The sequence below is a fragment of the Dermacentor albipictus genome, chromosome 2 (assembly GCF_038994185.2).
Source record: "Dermacentor albipictus isolate Rhodes 1998 colony chromosome 2, USDA_Dalb.pri_finalv2, whole genome shotgun sequence".
Lineage (NCBI taxonomy): Eukaryota > Metazoa > Arthropoda > Arachnida > Ixodida > Ixodidae > Dermacentor > Dermacentor albipictus.
This window is the reverse complement of record NC_091822.1, coordinates 171603492-171629214: the sequence shown is the minus strand read 5'-3', so window position 1 is coordinate 171629214 and position 25723 is coordinate 171603492. Positions and strand designations below refer to the sequence as shown.

Genomic DNA, 25723 nt, shown 5'->3' with positions numbered 1-25723 from the left:
CAATGAGCGGGAACGGAGCCAGCTGGGGAAAGAGACGTCGACGACGAGCTCGTTCGCGGGGTGTTCGCGGACGACGGAAATGCACTAGACATATACACCTTCGCTGTAAAAGTCATCGATGGATTCCGGATCATTGCGGAGGTCTTTACTACAATCGCGCAATTTAGGAAGGTCGAACAAACTCCATGTTCACTCGAGCTAATCAGTTGGAAGCGCGCACATCGACTGAACGATGAATGCCGCACTCCAGAGTCGCATTGGAAGTATTCCGAGCGTGATGAGCTTCGACCATGATGGCAACGCACCTAGAGGGTGTGCCACTCGGGAAGCAGACGACCTGTTCGCCAGACGCAGATCAGAGCACGCTGTTGTCCTCATCGAGCTGCAGGCGCCCGGCGAGCGCATGCACTCGTCATGCACAGCAGCCCGCGGCCGTCGCGGTATCTATACGCTACTCTGCACACGGAACGAAAGCGCTGGAGTGTGCGCTCATGTGCTCCAGTCTGGCCGTATACTATGTGATGCGAACCAACTTTTTTCCTACCCCAGCTCGACTATGCCGGATAGCAGCTACATCCAAATTACTCATTTTGCTTAGTAGTTCAATGCGAAGAGAATCCTGTCAAGGCGTCTAGCCAGGAGCGGCCAGGAGGGAGTACGCACCGGCAAGCGTACGTGCGTCTTGGCTGACCTTAAGTTTCGCGCGGTTCGAGGATAGTTTTGTGTTGAATACTAATAGAAATCAGCGAAGCCCGACGGTAATACGGTCGCCCTACTTCCGGAAGTGCGCAGTTCCCATCAAAATCGGAAGAGCAGTATTTCGCTTACTTCGGCCTGTTTAATAAACTGTGTCAATAAACATATACTCCGTAGCAGTCTATAGGATGGAGCGCACTGATCAGAGCATCCACCTTCTTTGATGCCAGCTTTTTCCTTATAGCAGCTGTGTAGGGGATTCTGCTGTATGACGAACTATATCCGCCCGAAAAGAGTGGAGAAGGCTTCTGTTGAAGAGAGAGTTTGAGGAAGTGCAGAAGCAGTAGCCAACTTCGAACAGCAGAGACTGACAAGCAATAAATTGTTTGGCTTTAGATCACACCGACTTTTTCAATCACCCTACTGTTGCCGATTTTGCCTCTTACACGTCCGTCTGTCCCGTCCGTCCGTTCCATCCATCAGTCCCGTCTATCTGTCCCATATGTCGTTCCACTTCATTAAGGTGAGTACGATCGTTGTCGTCATGGACGGCACACAACAATTTATACGATCTGGGGGTCAGACTTCTTGAAAGACACAAGGAGCCGCATTGTGAAGTAAAGCGCGTGGCAAGCCGTAGTCTGCGGGCTTCGGCCTCCTCTCTATGTTGCAATCTCGCATCGTCGCGTTGCTGCTTTCGCAGTTCAGCTTCTTTGGCTCGCTTTCAACGCTTTGGAAGCCGCTTCGCGCGCTCGTATAGCGGGGTCAGACTCACGCCAGCGGCGTTTCTCTTCGACTTCGCCTTGCATCCTTTCAGCAGGGAAAAGCAACACACGTAGTCGAACGCCTTGCTACCGCAGCGTCGCATGTCGCACCTCGTTTCTCGTTTGGCCAGCATCCTCGGCCGTAGCGTCCTTCCGAGGGTGGTATGCATTGCTTTAGTGGTGCTTCGGATGCTTGTTTTGAGCTTGTTCTTTATTAAAACATATGCTGTTCTACGTGTTGTATGGATGATGTTGCATTACGTATGAGCCAGTAAATTTTTGCTTGCTTAAGGGGTTATGAGCCATTGATGATGATCATCATATTTGTACCGCCCGACTATACGCCACCATAAGGGGGGTATGAGCCATTGCAACGAGCCACTTAAGGCTTTCGCCTTAATAAGAGCGGAACTTGCTATTACAAGTAAAGCGCTCATAGCGGGCGCGGACAAAGAAGAAGCGGAAGAAGAAGCAGAAGAAGAAGAGAGCGCGAGCTCGCGAGACAAGGGTTCGCGAGCCTGCCAGCCGTCTTATCGAGCGTCACCGAGAACGCTTACGTCGACTCCCGCAGCCATAGCCACCTCGTTCCTGCACCTGCCTTCTGCTTCGCCGTGTCGTCCGCCATGGCCGCCAGGGCTGCATGGGCTCTAGAGATGCGGAAGCGCGCTAACAAGTCACCGGCCGCGTCCAGCAGGTCATCGAAACGAGTGAGTGCGGGCAAGCGTCCTCGTGAAAATCAATACTGCAGCCTTCAGCACAGCTTTGTCCCGTTGATAGAGTTATCACACTCTTTAAAGCTTTGTCAAGCTTACGCCGGTAAGAACGCTGACTGTGAGGCGGCTTTTTGCTACTCTCTAAAAACAGTTTGCACCCTTTGGGGTGTATATTTGTCCCACAACAATAATCGTCATATGCCTTGCTTGCGTTTCCTTTCTTGAAAACTCGGCGCTCGCTACTTTCCTGTCGAGAATGCTGCGTCACACTGATAACGCACATACCGTTCGTGACTGGAAAGTACCAAGCTCGCAGCGTTAAAGAAAGGAAACGCGGGCAAGACAGATGACGATTATCGTTGTGGGACAAATATACACCCCAAAGGGTGCAACTGTTTTTAGAGTGTAGACTATACAACATGAGAGTCAACCACAGATAAGGCGTGACGCAACACTGCTCTCGCAACGTAAGTGGTAAGACGCAAAGCTTTATTACTCTGAGAACAAGTGGCGACAACGTTTGCGCTATTGGAGCACACTGAAAAGAAATCTTGTGCCATGTCTCGTCCACAAGCAATAATCGTCATCGGTCTTGTTTGCGTTGCCTTTTTTTGAAAACTTTAACGCGTGCTATTTTGCTGACAAGAATGCTTTGTCACGCTGGTAACGCACATGGAGTTCACGACATGCACTCTTGATAGACGTTTACACTTTTTGGGTCGTATATTTTCCCGCAGTGATAATCGTCATTTGTCTTGCCCGCATTTCGTCTCTTTAACATTGCGAGTCCCCTAATTTCTAGTCACGAACGGCTTCCGCGTTATCAGCGTGACAAAGCGTTCTCGACAGGAAAGAAGCGAGCACTAAGTTTCCAAGAAAAGAACCGCAAGCAAGGCAGATGACGATTATCGTTGTGGGACAACTATACACCCCAAAGGGTGAAAACGCTTGAAAGAGCAACGTGCTGCTTCTTTGACGCCCCCTCAACTCCATTTCTGAGAGTTTTACGCGCCCTTCGGGATACAATTCGTCCTTTCCTGCACCTATAATTGGCGTAGCGCTGGTACAATATGGCGTTCATAAAGATGGAGGGAGCAAGGGCGCTATTCTCTACACGCGTGGCGGCGGCACGGCCGCCATTATCCGCCACGTTGACTCTCTGATTGGCTGTGGAAAGCTCACGTGCCTTGAAATTCGCGCCGGGAAACGGAAGTTTCGCAAAATACAATTTTGCGTTTTCATCCAGATGACGAAACGTGACGTGGAGCTGCAAATTTTATCGAGTAAAACATTTTTTGGTCCTTGGCAGCTACATTGCGGCGTTAGCGCTTCAAAAAGACAGTGAGCGGTAGCGTACAGAGGCCAGTGCAATGAATCTGATTTCGCGAATATGTGGTGGCGATCCAAGATATGCGCCATGCCAGCTTTCTGATTGGCTGAATGATTATGCTGTGGGGAGCGTCGCAGGAAGGGCCGTTTCGTAAACGTCAATTTGACGTTGCGTGACGTTGTGCTGGGACGCCATTACAGAGATTTTCCGCGGTAATTTTTGGTGCAACGAGCCGCGCGAATTATGTTAACGAGCAGCCATAAGCAATGGCGGCCGAGAGGAATGCGTATCGTCACATTTTCCCCGTCGTTTGGCGCCACGAAATTTTTTGTTCATAACGCGTGCTCCTAGTACTTCCAGCGCTCTCGGGTGGCGTTGGCATTTTTGTTTTGGGCCATCATTTTTTAAGAGAACGCGTTTATAGGAAATAATATTGGTTGAACATAGCAAACTTTCTGCAACGTTGTCCACTTTTCACTGCTGCGTTTGTGTTGTAATCAAGATTAATGCCTTTTCGCACAATTAAAGGTTATGACAACGGCGTCCTTTTAATTTATAAACAGGAATGCCCAAGAGGAGGCCTTGAAGTTTCCTCCCACGGCGCCAGTAAGCAGCGAAGCGAACACTAGATGGCAGCGCCGGCGCTTGCGTTGCGCCAGCGGATATATCGGTAATATTCGGCCTTCCCCAAGCTGCACCACCTACACAGAATACACCCCACGAGGTTCACTGACGAGTGCCCGTGGTGCACAGACACACCCACACTAAAGCACATCACATGGGAGTGCGTCAGGAGGCTTCCGCACATAGACAGCCCCATAATACACCAATATCCATTAATGAGGAATAGGCAGTGGGAGGCATGGCTTGCGGACGAGGGTCGGGAGAGCCAATCGGCTTTTCTGGACCAAGCCCAGCGAGCCGCTCGTGAAAGTGGCGCCCTGGAATAGGGGCCCCAACCATCGCGCCTTATTTTATTTATTTTCAATAAAATGTTTACTCACTCACTCACTCACTCTCACTCACTCACTCACTCACTCACTCACTCACTCACTCACTCACTCACTCACTCACTCACTCACTCACTCACTCACTCACTCACTCACTCACTCACTCTCAGCCAGTCGAGTCGGGCAGGGTCACTTACGTTTTACGAGATAGCGATAACGTGGCCTAGAACGGGCGCGCATCACCTCTGGTAGGTCGCGTATGTTGTCTCGAAGAAAACAAGCGTGTTGGCGTCAACATACGACAAGTCATCCCATTTCCCTGGGACACGCATCCTAGCTAATGAAGCAGACGACGGCTTGTACGCAGCAGACGACGGAAGCGAGAAGCGTTTTTGACAGAATAATCATGCGCGTCGAGCTAGCTGCTTTATTTTTACTACGGAGGAAAACAGTTTTGCTTTACCGAGAACCTTACCTTCAGTGCCTTCATTTCAGTTTCTTAGGCAAAACGTCAAGTTGGCGTCACACACTAGCGTCACGTTACGAAAGCAAAATTGGGCCATTATAGCGCCATTTTATTCGCGTCGCGTCTACGTCACGCATCGAACAAAATGGCGGAATGTCCAGAATAGCGCCCCAAACAAACACGTACATACGTCTCGAAAAACAGGCGGCTTAAGAGTCCTCAGTATGACTCAGCGCAATGTTTGTTGCAGCGCAATATTGTTGCATTGTGGCACACTGAACATGCGATTATTTTTTACCTGTCGATCGTTTGTTGCGATTCTTAAAGGGACACTAAAGGGAAGCAACAAATCAGTTTAGACAAATAAAGCATCCCTTGAGAATCATGCGGGCAGTCATTTCAAAATAATAGTTTGACTATTAGATAAGAAAACGAAGGTCGAAATGTGTGTATTTGAATTTCGCGCCGAAACACCGACGCCGCTACGTCAGTGCGACGTCAGGGATTCCAAGCTATGTTCTCGCATTTGGGCCGCATTGGCTGAATATTAAGGTACGCGAAACTTGCCATGTTTAATATTTGGTTCCTTTAGAACACAATGTAGTCAGTCTCTACCGATATATAATTAGGTAGGTCCTACAAGATGCCATCAAAATCGAAGACGTCACAGCCACCAGGTGCGGGAACTTCAAGGAGGCGTCGCCACCCGTCTTTCGTTCTTGCGCTTTTTCTGGCTTAACAAGCGTCTTGTCGTGGTAAGAGTGGCGTCTTTGGTGTCGTAGAAAAGTAATTTACTGATGCACGAGAAATCATTTTCCTCTTTAGTGTCCCTTTAAGAGCGCTGAGACGCCGCAGACATGGCATCGGACGGGGAGGCATCACCGCCATACGGTTTCGCAGGAAATCCGCGAGGTGGCGCCAGCGTATCTGGAAAGCGGAAGTCGCGCTTTGCTCGCGTTTGCATTGAGAACGCTCATTAATAGAAGCCTGCGCGCGTGCCAGGAAACATTTAAAATGGCTCCTGCTTCAGCTGCACTGTAATGCTAAGGGTTAAGAGCAAGCTTTAGCTCGGATGCTTCTATCTTAAACACATGTAAATGGAGAGTTCGTTTTTCTCGGCAACCACTACGCTAAGCTTGACAAGATCTGTTGCATTTAAAAGAAAGACGTAAAACCAGGTGACTGCTGGTTTCGAGTTTTTTTTATTTAGATCGTCAAGATTTTATAAAAATTGGCAAAAACCGAAAATTTTCGCAAGACGAAACTATCAAGCTTACAACTCTCTAACTCAGCAAGGAAAAATTATATCACAATTCTGTGAACTACATCTGATAGTACATGTAAAGCGGACAAAATTTATATGTTACTCATGCATCGAAAAAAAATCAGTAATACGAAAATAGAGCTTTTGCAGAACCGTTGTACACAACGTAACAAATTAGCTTAAGATATAAAATGACATTAAATTTGGCCGCTTTGACTGATCTTACGGATGTCTTTTAGAGAACCACGATATCTGTTTTTGATGCAGAATAATTAATTTATGAATTTCGTGCATCTATTTTTTTCGAAGTTTCGAATTTTTGAATATTTATTTCACGAAATGCAGGCCCTAAATCTAAATTCCGCTTCCAAGAGTGACTAAAATTTAGCTTTATTTCTCACAAGCATCAAATTTCATTAAAATCGGTTCAGAGGTTACCTCAGAAAAACGTATTTGCGTTTTACTTGTATTTGAATAGGCCTCGTCAAGTGGGGCCCGAGCTAAAGCTTCCTCTTTAGTTTGTCCGCTAATGAACAGCCACAAAGAGTTAGTGCCTTGTGCAAATCTGGAAGGCGTTACGCCGTGCTTCGGGTACTCGCGTTTGTCCCGACGAACGTGAGCGTTTAATATACATACATACATACATACATACATACATACATACATACATACATACATACATACATACATACATACATACATACATACATACATACATACATACATACATACATACATACATACATACATACATACATACATACATACATATATACATACACACATACACATATACATACATACATGCATACATACACACACACATATATACATACATACATACATGCATGCATTCATGCAAACATACATACATACATACATACATACATACATACATACATACACGCACACACATACATATATACATACACACATACATACATACATATATACATACATACATACACACACATATATACATACATACATACATACATACATACATACATACATACATACATACATGCATGCATGCATGCATACATACATACATACATACATACATACATACATACATACATACATACATACATACATACATACATACATACATGCATACATACATACATACATAAACATGCATACATACGCGTACACACGGTGTCCCAAGATTGTGCACCAAGACTTAGATGTGCTAATGCCTCGTAGCTGGACAGAACCAAGGTAATTTTGTTTGCATCTCATGGAAGTACTCAAATTATTTTTTTGTATTCCGCCTAATTACGTAATTAGACCCAATAAGTTAATCAACTTCTCAAATATTATATTCACATTATGAGTGTCAATGAGAAAATTGTAGAGCAACGTTCTGTTGCTCAATATCTGCTGGATAAAACTGTTTTTCCGAGCGTGAAAAAGCCTGCGAACATGTATTCGCGGGCTGCTTTCGTGCTCGGAAAAACACTTTTTGTAGCACGCACTGAGCAACAGAAAGCTGTATCGGGAGTTTTTCATGTTACTCTACAATTTTCTTATTGACACTTTTAAGATAATCATGATATTTGAGAAGTTCATTCATTGAGACTAATTGTGTATTTAGGTGCAATGCTAAAATAATTTGAGCATCTCCAAGCGACGGCGAACAGCGACGGCCAAGCTGATCAAGGCCGCACCCTCGCCGAAACGTCAATAAATCGCTTCATACGAGCGTCTACTTCACTTCACCCCACCGAAATGCGCCCTCGGTGGCAGTGGTCGATCGCGCGACCACTGTAGCTCAGCAGGACAACGCCATAGCCAGTGGGGTTAGAGTGTGGAGGGAGGGTCCGCCGCCCTCTCGCAGTCCAGGCCCAGTCCAGGCGCCGGAGCACAAAGGCACGCGCAGCAGCTTCCGCAGTACTGTTGGGTGGGGGCTCACGCGCAATTACCATAGACCAGAGGGCACTGTGGCGTCACCCCGGGCGCTCTCGATCGTTGAAGAGGTCTACACGGGAGGTCAACTCTTCATCTAGCCCCTCGCTGAGCTATTTAGCGCAGCCATTTGACGAACAGGCCCCTTTTCGGCTGTTCTTCACTCTCTTTCTCTCTCTCTCTCCACACACACACACACACACACACACACACACACACACACACACACACACACACACACACACACACACACACACACACACGCGCGCGCGCGCGCACACACACACACACACGCACGCACGCGCGTATATATATATATATAAGTGTTCAGCGCGACTAAAACTTCAACAAGAAAACTTCTTGTCATCTATAAAAATCCTAGCTTTGAACCCACGCATCGCGTCTTATAGTCGTCTTAAGAAACATTCGCTGTTCCGTTTCATTTTGATGACCACTGCACATGTCCGTGTGTCTTCCGCCTGCCGGTGTCCGCAACAGGCAGCACCTCGAAAAAAGACAAGTGTAGCTTACCGCAACAAGCACATGGCGTTCTGTTAAGCATCCTCCTTGCAGCTGTCATTGTTCGCTCCTGTACACTTACTTGTCTTACAAAAAAAAAAAGAATACCGTACTATAACAAAGCACGTGGCGATGTGTTAAAGCGGCTTCCTTGCGGCTGTCACTGTTCGCCCATATATATGTATTTCTTGGTTTAAACGCAAGAAGTGAAATCAGAATGCAAAGTTCTCCATCGCCTTTTCTTTCTTCTTTTTTTACACGTGTTTAGAAGCGAGGAAAGTCACGAACGAAGAAAAAGGAACTCCAGGAAAAGGAACTCCAGGAAAAGGAACTCCAGGAAAAGGAACTCCAGGAAAAGGAACTCCAGAAAAAGGAACTCCAGAAAAAGGAACTCCAGGAAAAGCCACTCCAGGAAAAGGAACTCCAGGAAAAGGAACTCCAGGAAAAGGAGGACCAACCGACCATGAAGGATGCCGCGTCGGCGAAGCCTCCCGAAACCGCTGCAACGCCAAAAATGATAGCAGCGGTGAGTTACGCGGGCATTAAATATATCGTTACATCAGCACCGCATTCCCAGCTGATCTTAAGGGCCGGGTCTGAATAAAAGCGAACGAAATTCAAATATTAGGATAACATCTGTTGGCTGAAACATTAAGCAGAGAAAAATTACCAAAGCAGACAACACCGCGGGCCGTGCGCGGTTGAGTGAAAGAAAAGACGGCGCGTCGGCTCTGTCTTGGCTCTGTTTATGGCCGCGCGTTTACGTTTCACGCAGAAAAGCCGTAGCGCCGTCTGCGGTCGCCATTTTACTCACCGACGGCGCTACGTCACAATGAAACCATGACGTCAACACTCCTCGATCGGAGGGCGAGTGATTTGAACTGCGCTAGAGGTACGCGGACGCTTCATAACGCATTTTCTCTTAAAGCAAGTCTCTTCCTCGCACGAAACAAGCGTTTGGAGGTTTCTGGGATGGTATTTCAACAGTCCACGTTTACTTAACATTAACCTTTAGTGTCCCTTTAAGATCGGTACATCTTTTCCCAGAGGGCGCCATCAGTTCGGCGTAACTTCACAACAGGGCGAGTACACTAATGACGTTTTTCACTGGTCGATTCGGAGCAGGATTTCTTGCTCCGTGGCAACGAATCCGAATTTCACTGGTCGATATGGAGCGGGTTCGCGCATTCCGCTGGTCGTTTCGGATCAACTCGCTCCGCGCCGGATCAGTCTCACGTGCTCCGAGCGGAAATAGCCCGCGTCACTTCCGTCTTCGAGCGAAATCGGCATAGAGTTAGTAGAACAACTCTAGAGGAAAAGCTGGGCCGGAAAAGTGGGAACCTCTAGGGCGCCGCCCTGTTGCTACTGGTCAATGTGGCCAGCGCAATTACTATTGAAAGAGCTGAGGACAAGTACAGGTCACCTTATGCTTTGTCACCTAAAAACGCATACCTGATGGCTTTATGAAGGTGGTACGTTAATATTAAGTTTACAGAAAGTGATCGCTAAGTCCGTGACTTATGTAAATCACGATGTACGCATTCATGCAATAAAGGATGACGCGAATTTCGGTTTCGAATCTGTTTTTTGGATGCGTAGTAGTTTCGTTTGACATGCGATCGCGCGTCGACATCGGACGCTACACACTCGTGCCTTATGTGCCACCGAAGCCCCGAAGTGGTCTGGCATATATACCTTCACATGTAAGTAAACGAATTTATCTCCTTGTTGAGAATATCACGCGAGTAGGCAGCTCTTGTGGTACATCACAATCGTTCGAGAAGCGTCACAGTAGAGCATTTTTCTGCATGCGGAGCGGTGTTTTTATTTGCAGGTTTCCCTTCAGTAGGAAATTGCTGGACAGGCGGACCAGCGCACCGGAATTGTACTGGCGAAGCCACAAGCAACTCAAAGAATCTGTTTAATTGTTGCACTTTGAACAATCATGCTTCTACAAAGGCCACAGCAGAAAAACAGCCTGATGACCGAGTATTTCTGTGCCACGAAGTAATCAAGAGGCGAGTGCCTAATGCGGACGAAATAGAGTGCATCGAGACTTAGAACGACAGAAAGCTGAGCTAGTTCGTAAGGATTCATTATGCAAAACAGAGGTGAGGCGTGCAGACAGGACACAAGAGTAGAGAAGTGGGCGGCGCGCGTGTTGTTTGCTTGTAAATACTTTACTCTTGTTTCCTGTCTGCACGCCTCACCTCCGTTTTGCATAACGAGTGCATCAAGCCACATATTAACAGCTTAGGCGTTTTATTAACTGTGCAATATTTTCAACACTTCCTTGTATGCCATTTCATGTAGCATATCTTTTCTGGTCACAAATTTGTGCAGCGAATCTATTTGCATGATCGACTCCGGGCCTGTGGGACCGTTCACTTGCACTTGATGCTGAGTCTTTTACATGTACCCATAAACTGCAGATATGCACATCAGATCCCTGCGAGCACTTTCAAAATTCAATTATTTTCGACAACAGGCACATATGCAATACTGACATAATCCGGAATACCACTAAGCAGCTGGGACACATTTTTGTTGACCATACTCGCAGGTAAAATAAGTACATCATGTGGACAGCTCCAGCTCATTTTCCTTAAGTCAGTGTGTACAAGGGTTATGCAAAAATAATTTTTTTCTCGCGCACCGATTATTTTGCTTTATAAGCAAGAGAACCCACCACGTTAGTGTAACGTATCTTGTGCATCACACTAATATGTGCTTTTATTTACCAAGTGAGATGAGTTACTTTTATGGCTCATTCAGTCATATCACACTGCAAGCTGCATTCATCAATCTTCAATGGGATTTTGCAAATGTTTAATGAAACATGTTTCCCTTTTATGCAGATATGCAATGGCAAGCCCTTCCGTGTGTTCCAAAGGTAAAATGTAAGCTCTAAATTAAAGAAGACATTTCTAGTCAGAAACAAGCAAAAATAGTGAATGCAGAGTATCAGAAGCCCAAGGTACAGAAATTATGAGAAGTGTCGAATGATCTTAAGGAAAGAGTCGTATTTAAAAATGCAAGACCCTTTAGTGGAGGTCAAGCAAGTCAATATAGGTAGAATACTCTGCAAAATTATGCGAGTGAGGGGATGTCAAAGAATGGGTCAGGAAATGCATTGTTTTTCTGCAAAACAAAAGCTGATTGCCATTACATAAGTCACTTTAGCATCATGATAAATTCAGAAATAAACCAAAAAACAAGACATGCAAAAATAAACAAAACATTTAATGATATTTCAGCAGAACTTTTTGTTGGGCTAGTTGGTGCATATTACTGAAGTACTATAGCGCCAAACAGACGACACAAGAAGAAGAGACACGGACATAAGCGCTCGTCCGTGTCTCTTCTTGTGTCGTCTGTTTGGCGCTATAGTACTTCAGCCATTTAATGATGCTCTCTCCACACTGGGATAAATAAAAACAAACACATCACATCTAATGTGGACATATCAGATGCCTTGTGAAACATAAAGGAACAATTCAGTTTCGAGCTATGGCACTTGCCGCATAGATGTGGGGGGGCCTTGCACCAATAGTGATAGTTACCACTGCATTTAGAAATTGAAAGCATTCGTGCAGACAAGGATGATTCTTTATATTTTTGGCTACCACTTCAAATGCCTCCACCAAGTGTTACAATGCTGCACGCAGCCATACTAAGGATCTCGCAACAACACCTGCAGGTAAAAAGCAGAAGCAGTCAAAGTGCTCTTTTAGGCAAGAAGCGTGCAAGAAGCAGAGATAACTGCATTTATTTCCATAATTCCCCATTTAAATGGCCTTTTCTTTTTGCTTAGACAATGCCTACGCCTAGCCACAGCAGCTCCCTCATACAGACTCCGCAAACCAAGAGGCCGTGGAGGCAAATGCAGGTAAGAGGCAATAAGCAATAGCACTGGTATCGACATTCATCTAATTTCTTTTTATTTCGTTTAGGCAGCCAGCACACCTCGAACAGCCACCTTGACTGCGGGTGTGTCACCCTAGTCGCCAAGGAAACATTTGAGGGAAAGTGACAGGCAATGTGAACAGCCACTCCTCCATGTAAACAATACTCTTTCTCTCGGATGACTCCTACGCCTCACCACGCCAGCACACTTGTGCACAAAGATGCCGCAGAGGCACGTGCAGGTCAGAGGCAAGAAGCAGTGGCACTGGTGTCGACATTTACCCAATTTCTTTTTCTTACACTGAGGCAGCCAGCACACCTCGAACAGCCACCTCGACTGCGGGTGTGTTAGTTGATCCCTGTTGTACATATGCTCATAATAAACTTCAGTAAACTTGAACTTCATAATAAACTTGAAGGCAAATGGTACATTGATGCATTGTATTTTTGAACATTTATTGTACACATACAATATATGTTATACTTTGCAGTGCTACAGAGCGTATTTTGAAGCTTCCCCCTATATTTTGCACCTTTAATTACGTATGTGTTGTGTGGCCCTCAATGCAGTTCATGTTGTAGCAGCTGCTTTGTCTGTGTATCGCACATTGGCTTAAGCTCGTGATATCCACATACTTCTCTCACATATACAAAATAAAGTTCTATGTAGTCCTCAGTGTTACAACAAAAAATGAAAGTAAACAATCCGATCGTGGAATTATGTTTATTACAGTGATTCCTACGACAGTTACTGACAAGTTGACAACTTGAACTGGTCAATCGGTCCATAGCCTCCTCTATTTTTCAAAAATAAAGGAGGCTATGATCCGTCATGGCAAGGAATTGTATGTATACATAAAAAAAGGGGGTATGTGTGTGTTTGTAGTGGGGGTATAGGATTAGGGCGGTACAAAAAAATGTACCAACACCGTCCTCTAGACCAATTCCGTTGAGGTACCGTAACAAAACGTATTATGCATAAAGTTCATACCACCAACTCTGATATTACTACAGACGCCAGGCGACGCGAGCTACATTTGTCATGATGCATTCGCGACTGCACCGGATGCCCTCCACATTATTCTCGTTAATCGTGCTCACTGCGCCGAGGCAAAAGAAAGACCATGGGCGCAGGTGCCTTTAAAGTATCTCGACCTTGCGAGGCACGGCTGCGCGTGCCAGGGGAGCTGTCCGTGCGAACACTCCCTGGCACACACCTGCCTCGGCGGCCCCAACCTACGTACCGTTCTGCTTCGAGCTTTGATCCCCCCACTGTCCCTCGGGTGCCCTGGAGTTCCTGCGCCGCCTGCTCTACTACCATCTCAGGTGCTCTCCTGAGACTTCCGTTTGTCGGTTACATGTGCCCTACAGCTGGATCATTACTTATAATAATAAAAAACCCGATCTATCGTCACGACGATAGATCGCGAAAGCGGCTTTTGCAACATACCGCGCCCGTGCGAAGATAATTACGGAACGCCAACGAGGAATCTGACCACAGCTTCGAGCTCGTAACGTCGTCGAGTGACACTCATGCAACAGGCGTGACCGCTGAAAACCGCATACCGCCAGAAGCTTGAACAGGATCATCCCTCGGTTGCATAACTGCCAGCTCTACGGCCAACATGGACCACACCCACACCATCCCGCAACATAGAATAAAGAACCGACTTATGAAGCCCAAACACACGGCTGCACACACACATCACAACACTTCAAGCGAGACGCCATGCTGCTACGCTGCTACTGTTGCCGGATTAAAACTGACTACTGTCACCAAGTCTAGCAAGCGTCTCAGGAGCTGGCAACCTCGGCGCGTAGCAACATGGCGGCGCTCTTGAGGTTCCCAATTTTAATGCATGGGCCCTATGGGTAGCTTGTCCTCTAGAGTCAGTATAGTAACTCTATGGAAATCGGCATGGAAGTCGGTAACCCGTCGGTACTCGCAATTCTCGCAACATACGAGACGTTCATTTGAGGGATCGCCAGTCGTTTGTGCGCAGGCGCGAGTAAGAGCGGGCGCGAGAGAGAAAATCTGGAGTGCTTTTGCTCCTTGAATATATGACTCTGCCTCGGCACTACGGAGGAGGTTTCTTAGCTCGTGTTGTATACGTTTGTCCCCTGGACATGCCGGCGTTGCGGAGTGCGGTCTAGCTCCGCCGCTAGCTGCCCGCGCGGTGAGGCAGTGGGCACGGACGCCCCATTTGGTGATAGCTGTGTCTGTGTCTGAAGGTTCTGACTGGTGTTGTATAGGTCGCGGGTCGCTTTTTTCATCGCGACGATAGATTGGATTTTTGAAGCGAAAGGCTTCACTACGCCAGTCAACACCGAGCTTCGCGCGAGCTGGTGTATGTCGGAATTGGCTCCGTAAGCATGTTCGGAGTCGGCGCAGGTGGCCACTGCCGCGCGCTATGCGTCATCGCTTGACGTTCGCCGCAAGCGCGTGTTTATCGCGGAGGCCGACTATATAACCGCTTGCCAGAGAATAGGCGTGCGCATTCAACATGGAAGGAGAAGAGAGTGATACTACCGATACAGAGAGCTGTGTTTATGGCTGTACAGAAATCGCAAGACAATATGCCCAACAATGATGAATAAAGAAGTTTATTAATCCTGCATAACTTATGGTATATATCATTGATAAGCAATTTGCATAACTATACAAGGCACACGTATAGCATAACCATAAGCTAACCAAATCATATCCATAAGTGAAACCGTAAGCATAACCCTAGGCTAAATCATAAAGCATAACCATAAGTTAAACCGTAAGCATATCCATAACTTAAACTAAGCATATCCATAAGGTAAACCATGAGCATGTCCATAGGCTAAATCATAAAGCATAACCATAAGCTTAAACCGTAAGCATAACCATAGGCTAAAGCATAACCATAAGCTGAACCATAAGCATCACCGAACCTTTTCACTTCGAGATATCCAGGCTTAACCTTAGCTAAGCCCCAGCCAATTTTTTACAAGCACTGCTCCAGGAGTGCACATGTAACCGGCAAACGGAGGCCTCAGGAGAGCACCTGAGGTTATAATAAAGCAGGCGGCGCAGGATCTCCAGGGCACCCAAGGGGTAGCGGGGGGATCAAAGCTGGAAGCAGCGCGGCCCGTGGGTTGGGGCCGTGGAGGCCGAAGCGTGCCGGGGGTGTTCGCATAAAAAAATGCGCTGTCCGCGATGGCGGGCAGCCGATCTTATACACACCCCTGGAACGCGCAGGCCTCGGCGAGCGCCATCCCGCGGACCAGTTCGGGTTCTAGCTTTGGTGCCCCGATGCCGCTTTGGAGTCCTGGAGACGCCACCAGTAATGCGAAATAATGACACGTTGTCAGAAATAGTAAAAAAAAAACACGACTGAATTAATATAATTACCTCCAGCGGCCAACTTGTGACGCTAAGCTCAGCAGTACCGCGACTTCTGCAGCAGTAGACACAATTAACTTTGCCTCTGAAGGTACGTCAGACAGAATTCCTCGCGCCTGCAGCGGTGGTGCTGAGTCGGTCATCGTCACGGGCGGTCTTTCAGCCACTTGCGTTCAACCGCGATTGCTTTGGCGGTCTGCCTTCTAGATTTTCAATCTATGCGGCCCGGGCTCTACTACGGTCGCTACTGCGCCCACAGAAACGTCTGTGATGTTATTTACAAGGTACATCGCCGTAAGGCGCGAGAAAGCTATGATGCACCATGACTAACTTAGCACGAGCGCAGATTTGCGAGACAGTCTGAGCGACACACCGGTCGCCAAATCGGGCGTCAGTATCTGCTGCTTCACCATTTTACCGCGCCAGCAGCCAACGCTGGAGCGTAAACCAACTCAACCCCACTCCTCAATAGCGGAACGCCTAAGGAAAAACGCCTACAACACCTTCTCAGTATTACCTAGGCAGAGTAATATATTCAAGGAGCAAAAGCCCCCAGACTATTTCTCACGCGCCCGCTCTTACTCGCGCCTGCGCACAAGCGCCTGGCGATCCCTGAAATGAACGTCTCGTCTCGCAACATTTTGTTGCTTCCCAAAATGGCTGCGTTCGGTGCTGCTGCAGAGCTCGCGTTTAGCGACGAGAGTTCGGACGACAGCGATTACGAGGTGACGGAGGTGCTGTACAAAGCCTTCTGTGCACTTTGTCCATACACAATCCTTGCGGACGCGACATGGAAATCACGGACTCTGCTACTGCCCAATCAAATTACGCAAGGGGGACGGCCACTTTGGTTGCCGTGGAAACGTACAGAGCGGAAGTCTGGCATGGTTTCCGGAACCGGGTTGTGTCACGTGTAGGCAGTCTTCCTGTGTGATCCCCGCGGAGCGTTTTTGCGCCCCGCTGGCCGATTCGGTTTTGTGAAACCCGAGCGCTCGCTCGAGGATTTCGGCGGCCGCTCCAGATCGACCAGTGAAAAACGCCAAAACTCAATGCTGGGCGAAAAAAAGTGGCAACCGCAAAGGCACCGCCATGTTGCTACGACTCACTTAGCAACACTACAACACATTCAAACTGTAATACAAGGACAAGCATTTACGAGCAGCACGATTCACAAGTATACGCGCTACTTATACGCTCGTACGGCTGTCGTGCTGGATCTGTAGTTTGTTGTGAGAACCGCGCTGAATTGACAAGGCGTGACCGACATCCACCAGAGTTTGAATCGATTTCCAACTTTTCGTCATCGTTATTATTGCCGTTAATAAGTAATCGCCACTCTATCATCGTTATCCTAATCATTAATATATTATAACAGTAATAATAAAAGTAATAATAATCACCGTCATCAGCTCGGCTCTTCAAATAAATTATATGGTTCGTCATCATGCTCAACTTTCTCACATTTTTGAACTGCACCACCTTTAAATTGTCCCACGAAAGAGGCTAGAAACTAGCGTTAGAAACAAACGTACCCGATAAGGAAAAGTGGCGGGGACTTGCCAATAAAGAAGACACTGACGTCAAAAAATAAAGAACGGTATTAGTTTCCATGTCTGTGTGGAAATTGATTTGTCCCATTCTATACCCTATTAATGCAATTCATGTCGCTTCAGAGCTGCTTGTTTTTTCTCTGCCTTCAGGAAAGCACCAAGAACTGGGGCGAGCTGTTCCCGGATCCGGAACCACAACGGGTACGAAGCGATCACGCATGTTATAGCATACGCGGTGAAATACTGCCGAATGCAATGGAATGCGTTCGACGCCTTTCGATGCATATTTTCCCGAAGAAAATTGTATGAAGAAATCGGCGCAAAAAAAAGGAAAGCTTTCTGTGCTGTTAGCGTTTATTGATGGTTTTCGGCGGTGACGTTGTAGTACACAGAACACGAAGAGACGTCATTCATGCTCATTGTGTTACTAAAGAGAGCTCAAATGAGCAATGCTTTCTGACGCCGCATTTTCTTCCTACCGTGTTAGGCGAACTGCCCCGAACGCAGAGGGGTAAGGTTAATCACTCGCTCCCTGACTGCATCGATAAAGGATACGATTTTACCATGTTGTACTCATTGCCTGCATCCTTTCTCTCTACTCCCTCTCTGACATTCTCCCTGCCTCCTCCCTGGACTGTCGTTGCTGTTGTGTGTGAGCACAGAGGCAAGCGCGGCAGCTCGATCTCGCAATGTTTATGCGGGCTGTCATGCCTAGCCAACCTCTCCCTTTTTGCAAACAGCGTTACGTCACTGCGAGTGCCCATCCCATGTTGTGCCATTACCACAAGCCCGGATTCCGAATCTGCAAGATGCAGAATTTATCCTGCGAGCGCCCAAATTCTCCCTTGAAAAGGCAAGATGCTGAGCCGTCAGGCAGCGCTGTCCTGCGGGAGAAGCCTCGGCGAGCAGCGTGTTCGGACGTGTCAGCGTGTGCCAGACAGCCCGGCGCCGCACCTCCCTTTGCCTGGAGGTCACCGCGCGCGCGAACTTTGAACCGGGTGGCCAGCGCGGTCGCTGGTTGGACCCCTCGGACGACCGTCGTGTGCTGACTTTGTATTGGGCCGTTTGAGTGACAATGGTTCTCGGGGATTATAAAGCGGCGAGGAGGCCGCCTCGAAAACAGGATCCGCCGACCCACCGGGAGACAGTGTCGCTCCCGACTGGGGTGAGATGTGTCACGCGTTTTCGCCGGACGCCGTCGTGCGGGAACAGTCGCGTTTGTGTGAGCTCTCGGCCCCAGTGCCGATCCGATCTTGTCCTGTACAATAACCTGTATATAATGTATAAAGTCCCTTTTGTTATGCTCATCGACGCCAGGCTCGGAGTCTTCGCTACCAACGCTCTGTCACGAAACGGGTGACGAGCGCTACGGGACCACAAAGTCGTAATAGTGGTGCAGCGGTGCAAAATCGTAACACCCATCTGCCGCACCTTAGAAGTTGGCGCTGGTTGGCAAAAAACGTTGTCAAAAAGGCCACATAAGATGTGTTACAGGCTAGGGGTAATGAACAGAGATGAATATTCTTCCAGAAGACTGGGTAGTGATCACAAACGAATCAAACTGCGTTTTAGAAGAGAAACAAAAGTACGAAGGAGGCAGGGTGAGCAACCATATGGGATTTGTTTTTACTGTGAAAAGCAGCTGCATATATCAGCCCAACAAATTAAGGAAGTAATTTCTAAAGACGTTAAAACAGAATTGTCATAGAAAGTTAACAGGGCTATTCGAGCTAGAGCTTGCTAAGTTACGAGTCAGGTCCAAGGGGAAAAGACGACGTGTAACCCAAAAGGTGGTGCGTGAGGAGGCTGAGGTGACAGAAATGTCAGCAAGCATCCAGGGAACACAGATATTCTAAGCAGAGGGGTGAAGCAGAAGCTTATGTAGACAGAAAATTGGATAAGTTATTAAACTGTAGATGGGAAGCATCCCATTTCATCAATGAGAAGATTAGAAGAAAGGGCACCCAGTGGTTATCAGAAGTAAACAAAAAGGATAAAGAAACAGCTAAAAAAATTTTGGAAACATCTCAACTCTTCGCTTAAAGAATGTGTAGAGGTCGCCACAGTTCAGCCCCATTTGTTAGGCTGCCACCAGGGTGTGGCGCCCCCTCTGATCTGTGTGTGTGTATATATGTTCGAGCCCAATAAAGAAGGGGGCATCCCCCTTTTCGTCCAAGCAAGTGGCCGCACGTTTCGGTCCGTCCCTGCGTGCTCGTGCCCCGCGCGGCACCAACCACGCGACATGGTGCCAGAAGTGGCCGGATAACGCCCGCCTGCCTTAGCCCTCACCTAATAGGAAGGCACCAAGATGTCCCTCGAGACCGGCGAGCCGCCAAAACTGTACGGCGTCAACTTCCAGCCGCCGTCACCGTTCGACTTCGCGAACCCGCCAACGTGGGCGACATGGCTCAGCCGCTACGAAGACTACGCAGTGGTTTCAAGACTGACGAAAGCGTCGGAAGACATGCAGGTACGCTCGCTACTGTACTGCATGGGCCCGGAGGCCCGCCCGCTTCTCGAGACTTTCTCGCTCGACGCCCAGTCGCTCGCTTCATACCAAGCCGTTGCCACCCGCTTCACTGAGCACTTCGTGCACCCGGCAAACGAGCTTTACGAATCGTCACGGTTCCACAGACGCGTTCAGCTGCCCGACGAAAGCGTCGACACGTACTACGCAGAACTGCGCAGGATGGTCAAGCGCTGTAACTATCCGTCTGCTGCTGTCGAGGAAAGGCTCGTACGCGACCGGTTCGTCGTCGGCCTCCGCGACTCCCGTCTCTCGGACCAGCTGTGCCGGAACGCGAAGTTGACACTACAGGACGCCTGGACACAAGCCCGTCAATCCGAAGACGCCGACAGGGAAAAGGCGTTGCCCTAGAACCGCACCGAGCACTCCCGCGAGCTCAACCTCGACGCCGCAAAAGCTAGCAAGTTCCCCTCTCGCCGTCGCTCCGCCGCTAAGCCTCGTTCGCCGCAGTCGCTAGCAGAGCGCTCACGCGAGCCGTTTACATGTGAATTCTGCGGCCGCGCGCCTCATCGACGTTCAGACTGCCCGGCCCGTCGCTCCACCTGCAACTTCTGCAAAAAGAAAGGCCACTTTGCCGAAGTATGCCGCTCGCGGAAGTTCAAGCAGTACAAGCTCAGCTCCGTTCACCTGCACGCCGTCGCGACGCCCGCCTCGGCAAAGTTCGTCGACGTCACCGTTGACGACTACACAGCGCAGTTCAAGGTTGACTCCGGAGCCGAAGTATCTGCTGTTCCCTACCTTGCCTGCCACACTCGAACACTCTGCTCACTGGTCCGGGAGGACAGCCGCTGCGCGTGCTGGGCTCGTATATGGCACGACTTCAGTGGCAAGGGAAAACAAGCCGTCAGCGCCTCTACGTGATCCAGTCTCTCACTGTGCCTCTTCTGGGACTGCCAGCGCTCCAAGCTCTCCAAGTAGTTCGGTTTCTTGATCAACTCAAGACTTCAAAAGCGACGCTGCACGCCGAGCTCTTCAATGGATTGGGCACTCTCAAGGACGAGTACACCATCCGGTTGAAACCCGATGCCGTACCTTTCTCGCTAAGCGTACCTCGCAGGATCCCCATTCCGCTGCTCGAGATTGTCCGCCGCGAACTAGACAAATCGGAAAGCGCAGGCGTGATCCGTAGGGTCGACAAGCCAACACCATAGTGCTCGGGTCTCGTCGTCGTCCGGAAAGGCGATGGTTCCTACCGCCTCTGCGTCGACTTAACACAACTCAACAAGGTCGTCCTTCGTGAAAGACATATTCTGTCAACTGTCGAGCAAGTCCTTGGCCTCCTCGGCGACGCAACAGTTTTTTCGAAGTTGGACGCGACCGCAAGCTTCCACCAAGTGAAGCTCTCTGAAGACTTCCAAGAGCTTACGACATTCATCACCCCATATGGCCGATACTGCTTCTGCCGGCTCCCCTTTGGCATCACCTCCGCACCAGAGTACTTCCAAAAGCAGATGGCAAGAATCCTGGAGGGCCAAGAAGGAGTCGCCAATATGATAGACGATATTTTGGTTTTTGGATGCACCCGCCGGGAACATGACGCCAGACTGAGCCAGGTGCTATCTCGCCTTGCAAAAGCAGGTATCGCATTGAACCAGGACAAGTGTCGTTTTGGGGTACCTGAGGTCTCCTTCCTCGGAGTTGTCATCTCAGCACAGGGCATCAGGCCAGATCCGGGCAAGGTCGAAGCAGTCAAAGCCATGGAAGCCCCAACGGACGTCGCTGCCGTTAGAAGACTGCTCGGAATGGTGAACCATCTTGCCAGGTTCTTGCCACACATCTCGGACGTCACGGCTCCCATCAGAGCCTTACTGAACAAGACTGCGAGTTGGGTGTTGCAGCACGAGCAAAAGGCAGCGTTCGAGAAAATCAAGGAACTCTTGACGTCAGACAGATGCATGGCCAAGTACGACCCGTCGTAAGCCACTATGGTGTCTGCAGACGCAAGCTCATTCGGACTCGGCGCAGTTTTGCTACAGACGCAACCCTCAGGAGAGCGCCGCCCAGTCGCATTCGCTTCTAGGTCAATGACCGATACCGAGCAGCGTTACAGCCAGACTGAAAAAGAAGCTTTGGCAACGACGTGGGCTATCCAAAGGTTCGATGAGTTCGTCCGTGGCATCCCCTTCGACGTCGAGACTCACCACCTGCCACTCGTTTCGCTTCTGGGCAAGATGGAACTGGACGTGTTGCCTCCTCGTATTCAGAGACTACGGCTGAAGACCATGCGATACCAGTTCCGTATGCTGCACGTGCCAGGAAAGCTGCTAGCCACAGCTGATACGTTGTCGCGCATCACCTACAAACCACCCACTCCTCTAGACACTATCGAACTTTTTGCGGCACAGGTAGTCGGCTGCATGTCGGAAGTCTTGCCACTCAGCCCTAAAGACGTGCGACAGGCACAAGAGTCCGATGGCGAGTGCAAAGCCCTCGCTTCCTACTGCCAGAATGGTTGGCCTAAAAAGACCACGATACCACTGCACCTTGCAAAGTACACCTCGGTGGCAGACGAGCTCTGTCTGCGACGGTGTTCTGTTGTAGGGCGCCCGGTTAGTCATCCCTTCGGCCAGCGGTCTTGACGCTGTTGCATGAAGGTCATCAGGGCATCAACAGGACCAAAGCCCTAGCTCGGGAGTCAGTTTGGTGGCCCGGTATCTCGACAGACATCGCCTCTCTCGTTGCCAACTGTGAACAGTGCGCTTCCACCCGCGTGAACTTAGCCGAGCCCCTGCTCTCCACAGCCCTACCTGGACATCCCTGGGAATTCCTTGGTATGGACTTGTTTCACCTCAACGGCCAGACGTTCATCCTGGTGGTGGACTATTACTCAAGGTTCCCTGAGGTGGTGACCCTGAGGAGCACGACAGCTCAGGCAGTCATCGATGCTCTCAAATCCATCTTTGCCCGCCATGGAATCCCGCAAGAAGTCAGGTCAGACAACGGCCCACCGTTCTCGTCGCAAGAGTTCGCGGCGTTTGCAGCGTCATACGGCTTTAACCACAGGACCAGCAGTCCACACTACGCTCAATCGAACGGAGAGGCGGAGAGGATGGTGCGTACTATCAAGGACCTGCTTCGCAAGTCAAAGGATCCTTATCTGGCTCTGCTCAGCTATAGGGACACTCCAGGAGTCAACGGCTTTAGTCCAGCCCAGCTGTTGATGGGACGTCAACTCAGAACCAGAGTCCCAAAGCAAGGCTCCCAGCTATGTCCCAACTGGCCCCCAATGAAAGAAGTCGTCGCCAAGGATGCGACTTACAAGCAGAAGCAGGCCGACAATTACAACAGGCATCATGGAGCTCGAGACTTGCCACCACTCCAAACAGGTCAGCATGTCTGGGTGCGACCTGATCAAGTGCAGGCTACGGTCCTCAGTCCGGGGCAAAGACCAAGAAGCTGCGTGGTCGAAATGGAGCGAGGTGGCACCCTACAGCGCAACCGGCGTCACCTAGTGCCTTTTGGGACTACTGCCTCCGGAGAGGAACCACCACCACTGCAGCAAGTTCGCTGTCAGGAGCCTCGGCCTGCCAACATCGTGGAATCAACGGTCCCCCTCGGACAGTCTGTGCAACAGTCCCCTGCAGCCAGGGACCGCAGTGACGGTGTGACTCGAACACGTTACGGCCGGCCTATCGTTCCGCCACGCCGTTTGAACTTATGAAACTTTTGACATGTTTGGCTGCCTGAATCTCTCCCGTCAGACCTCCAATGCTTCAAGGGGGGAGATGTAGAGGTCGTCACAGTTCAGCCCCATTTGTTAGGCTGCCACCAGGGTGTGGCGCCCCCTGTGATCTGTGTGTGTGTATATATGTTCGAGCCCAATACAGAAGGGGGCATCCCCCTTTTCGTACAAGCAAGTGGCCGCACGTTTCGGTCCGTCCCTGCGTGCTCGTGCCCCGCGCGGCACCAACCACGCGACAGAATGAAACATTGCATGCACTGTATCATATTTATCTATCATATGATAGACCAGTTATTGCAGTGGCTCCACTTGAACAAAGCAAGTGGGAGAGGGCAGTGTAGACGGTTCCTAGTAGCACGTCCACAGGTACTGATGGCATCCAGATTATGTCAATCAAGACATTGGGCCCAAAATCTCAGCAAGCATTAAGTGAGGTAGTGTGTCGAAACGCACAGTGTATCGAAAAAGCAGAAAAGGAACACAGGCCCCTATGGCTAGCATTTCTGGAGATCAAGGGAGCCTATGACAGGGTAATCCAAGAGGATTTGCGGGACATAGTGGGTACACAAGATGTAGAAGATGGTGCAGCTAATCTTTTGACAGATATCTTTAAAACTAACAAGGTGCTTATAAAATGGAAAAAAAGTTCTGAGCCCATACATATACAAGGGGGCTTAGGCAAGGGTCCGCTCTGTCACCTTTATTGTTCACATTATATCTGCAAAAATTAGATACCAATTTAGAGATGAGTGGACTTGGCTTCAGCCTTTCTTCTTTCAAGCAAGGAGAATGGATTGAACATTCATTATCCGGACTGATGTAAGTAAATGACATTGTACTTAGATCTGACAACAAGGAAGATTTGCAGGGCTTGATGGACATCTGCAGTAAATAAGGACATAGATTAGGTTTAAGGTTTAGTAACGAAAAATTGGCAGTCATGATTTTTAATGATAATCAGGGTCGCAAGCACAGGATTCAGGAGGTTACGCTGGAGGTAGTGGATAAGCACTAATTTATTGGTGTGTGGGTAAACAATGGGGCTGAGTACCTATTGGAAACATGAAAAATACGTAATAACTACAGGTAGCAGGAATGCAGCTGTGACGAAAAATAGGGAACTGTGAAATTACAATAGGTATGAAATGGAGAGAGGGATTTGGAATAGGGTGATGGTTCCTAGTCTGACTTTCGGCAATGCAGTCCTGTGCATGAGATAAGAAGTTCGAACAAGGTTGGACATTAAGCAACGAGGGGTGGGTAGGCTTGCTTTGGCAGCACACGGAAATAAACCAAATCAGGGGGAACAGGGTGACATGGCATGGACGTTAATGGAGAGTAAGGGAGCTACCAGCAGGATAGAATTGCAGGAGCGATTGAGCGAAATGGCTGGGAAAGCGGTGGGCAGGGAAAGTTTTCAGTTACTTGTAAATGAGGAATGTTGACACAAACTGGAGGAAACGAACTGGAAAATTGTGAAGCATATATATGGACACTGGCAGGGAGGCAAACCAAGAAACATTGGTTAAGAAACATGTGAAACTGAGAGGCGCCTGTGGAAAACAGGGATGAAGATGAAATCAGCACAGGAAACATACAGAACTTTCAAGCAGAAAATGGCCAAACATCTCTAGGATAATTCTGAGGAAAGCTCTTTGTTGTTTGAAGCCCGGGCGGGAGTAGCGCGGAATAAGACGCATTTATGACTATTTATGGGTTCAGCCCCATCCATCCATCCATCCATCCATCCATCCATCCATCCATCCATCCATCCATCCACCCACCCATCCACCCATCCACCCATCCACCCATCCATCCATCCATCCATCCATCCATCCATCCATCCATCGTTCACGTGACCTGTTCTTTAGTGTTACTGTACATGTAGTAAGTTCGTAGATGCTGCAAGTGACAGCATCTACGAACTGCGCTCAGAAAGTATAATCGTTCCCGTTTTCCCGGCACAGCAAGTGTTGAGCATGTAGTGATATCGCAAGAGGGTGTCTCTTTTGTAGATGAAACAGCCACAAGTCAAAATTTCATCACAGATGATGCACATCTTCACGGTGCCG

General features: G+C 48.8%; 2 protein-coding genes and 1 long non-coding RNA gene across 5 annotated transcripts in view; all 3 read left to right on the top strand.

Annotated features, from left to right (window-relative positions):
• Nucleotides 1-1907: 1907 nt before the first annotated feature.
• Nucleotides 1908-25723, top strand: part of LOC135900870 (neprilysin-1-like) — a 38207-nt gene continuing 14391 nt past the window's right edge. The window contains exons 1-3 of one of the 2 annotated variants that reach the window (XM_065430461.1): nucleotides 1908-2167; nucleotides 8882-9139; nucleotides 17593-17643. In XM_065430461.1, the coding sequence (XP_065286533.1) occupies nucleotides 2084-2167; nucleotides 8882-9139; nucleotides 17593-17643 (393 nt within the window). In that variant the 5' untranslated portion in view covers nucleotides 1908-2083. The remainder of the gene's footprint in view (nucleotides 2168-8881; nucleotides 9140-17592; nucleotides 17644-25723) is intronic. The other variant, XM_065430462.1, reaches the window with a different exon arrangement.
• On the top strand, nucleotides 9601-12948 carry LOC135900869 (uncharacterized). 2 transcript variants are annotated; one of them, XR_011511885.1, is made up of 4 exons: nucleotides 9601-10316; nucleotides 11472-11506; nucleotides 12428-12502; nucleotides 12567-12948. It is a non-coding gene; the product is annotated as an uncharacterized lncRNA (long non-coding RNA). The 2 variants fall into 2 exon arrangements; XR_011511884.1 differs by having other exon boundaries at nucleotides 9601-11506.
• LOC139055615 (uncharacterized) lies at nucleotides 19626-20379 on the top strand. Its single transcript, XM_070533149.1, has one exon. It carries the CDS (start codon nucleotides 19751-19753, stop codon nucleotides 20318-20320), a length of 570 nt encoding a protein of 189 aa, XP_070389250.1. The 5' UTR covers nucleotides 19626-19750; the 3' UTR covers nucleotides 20321-20379.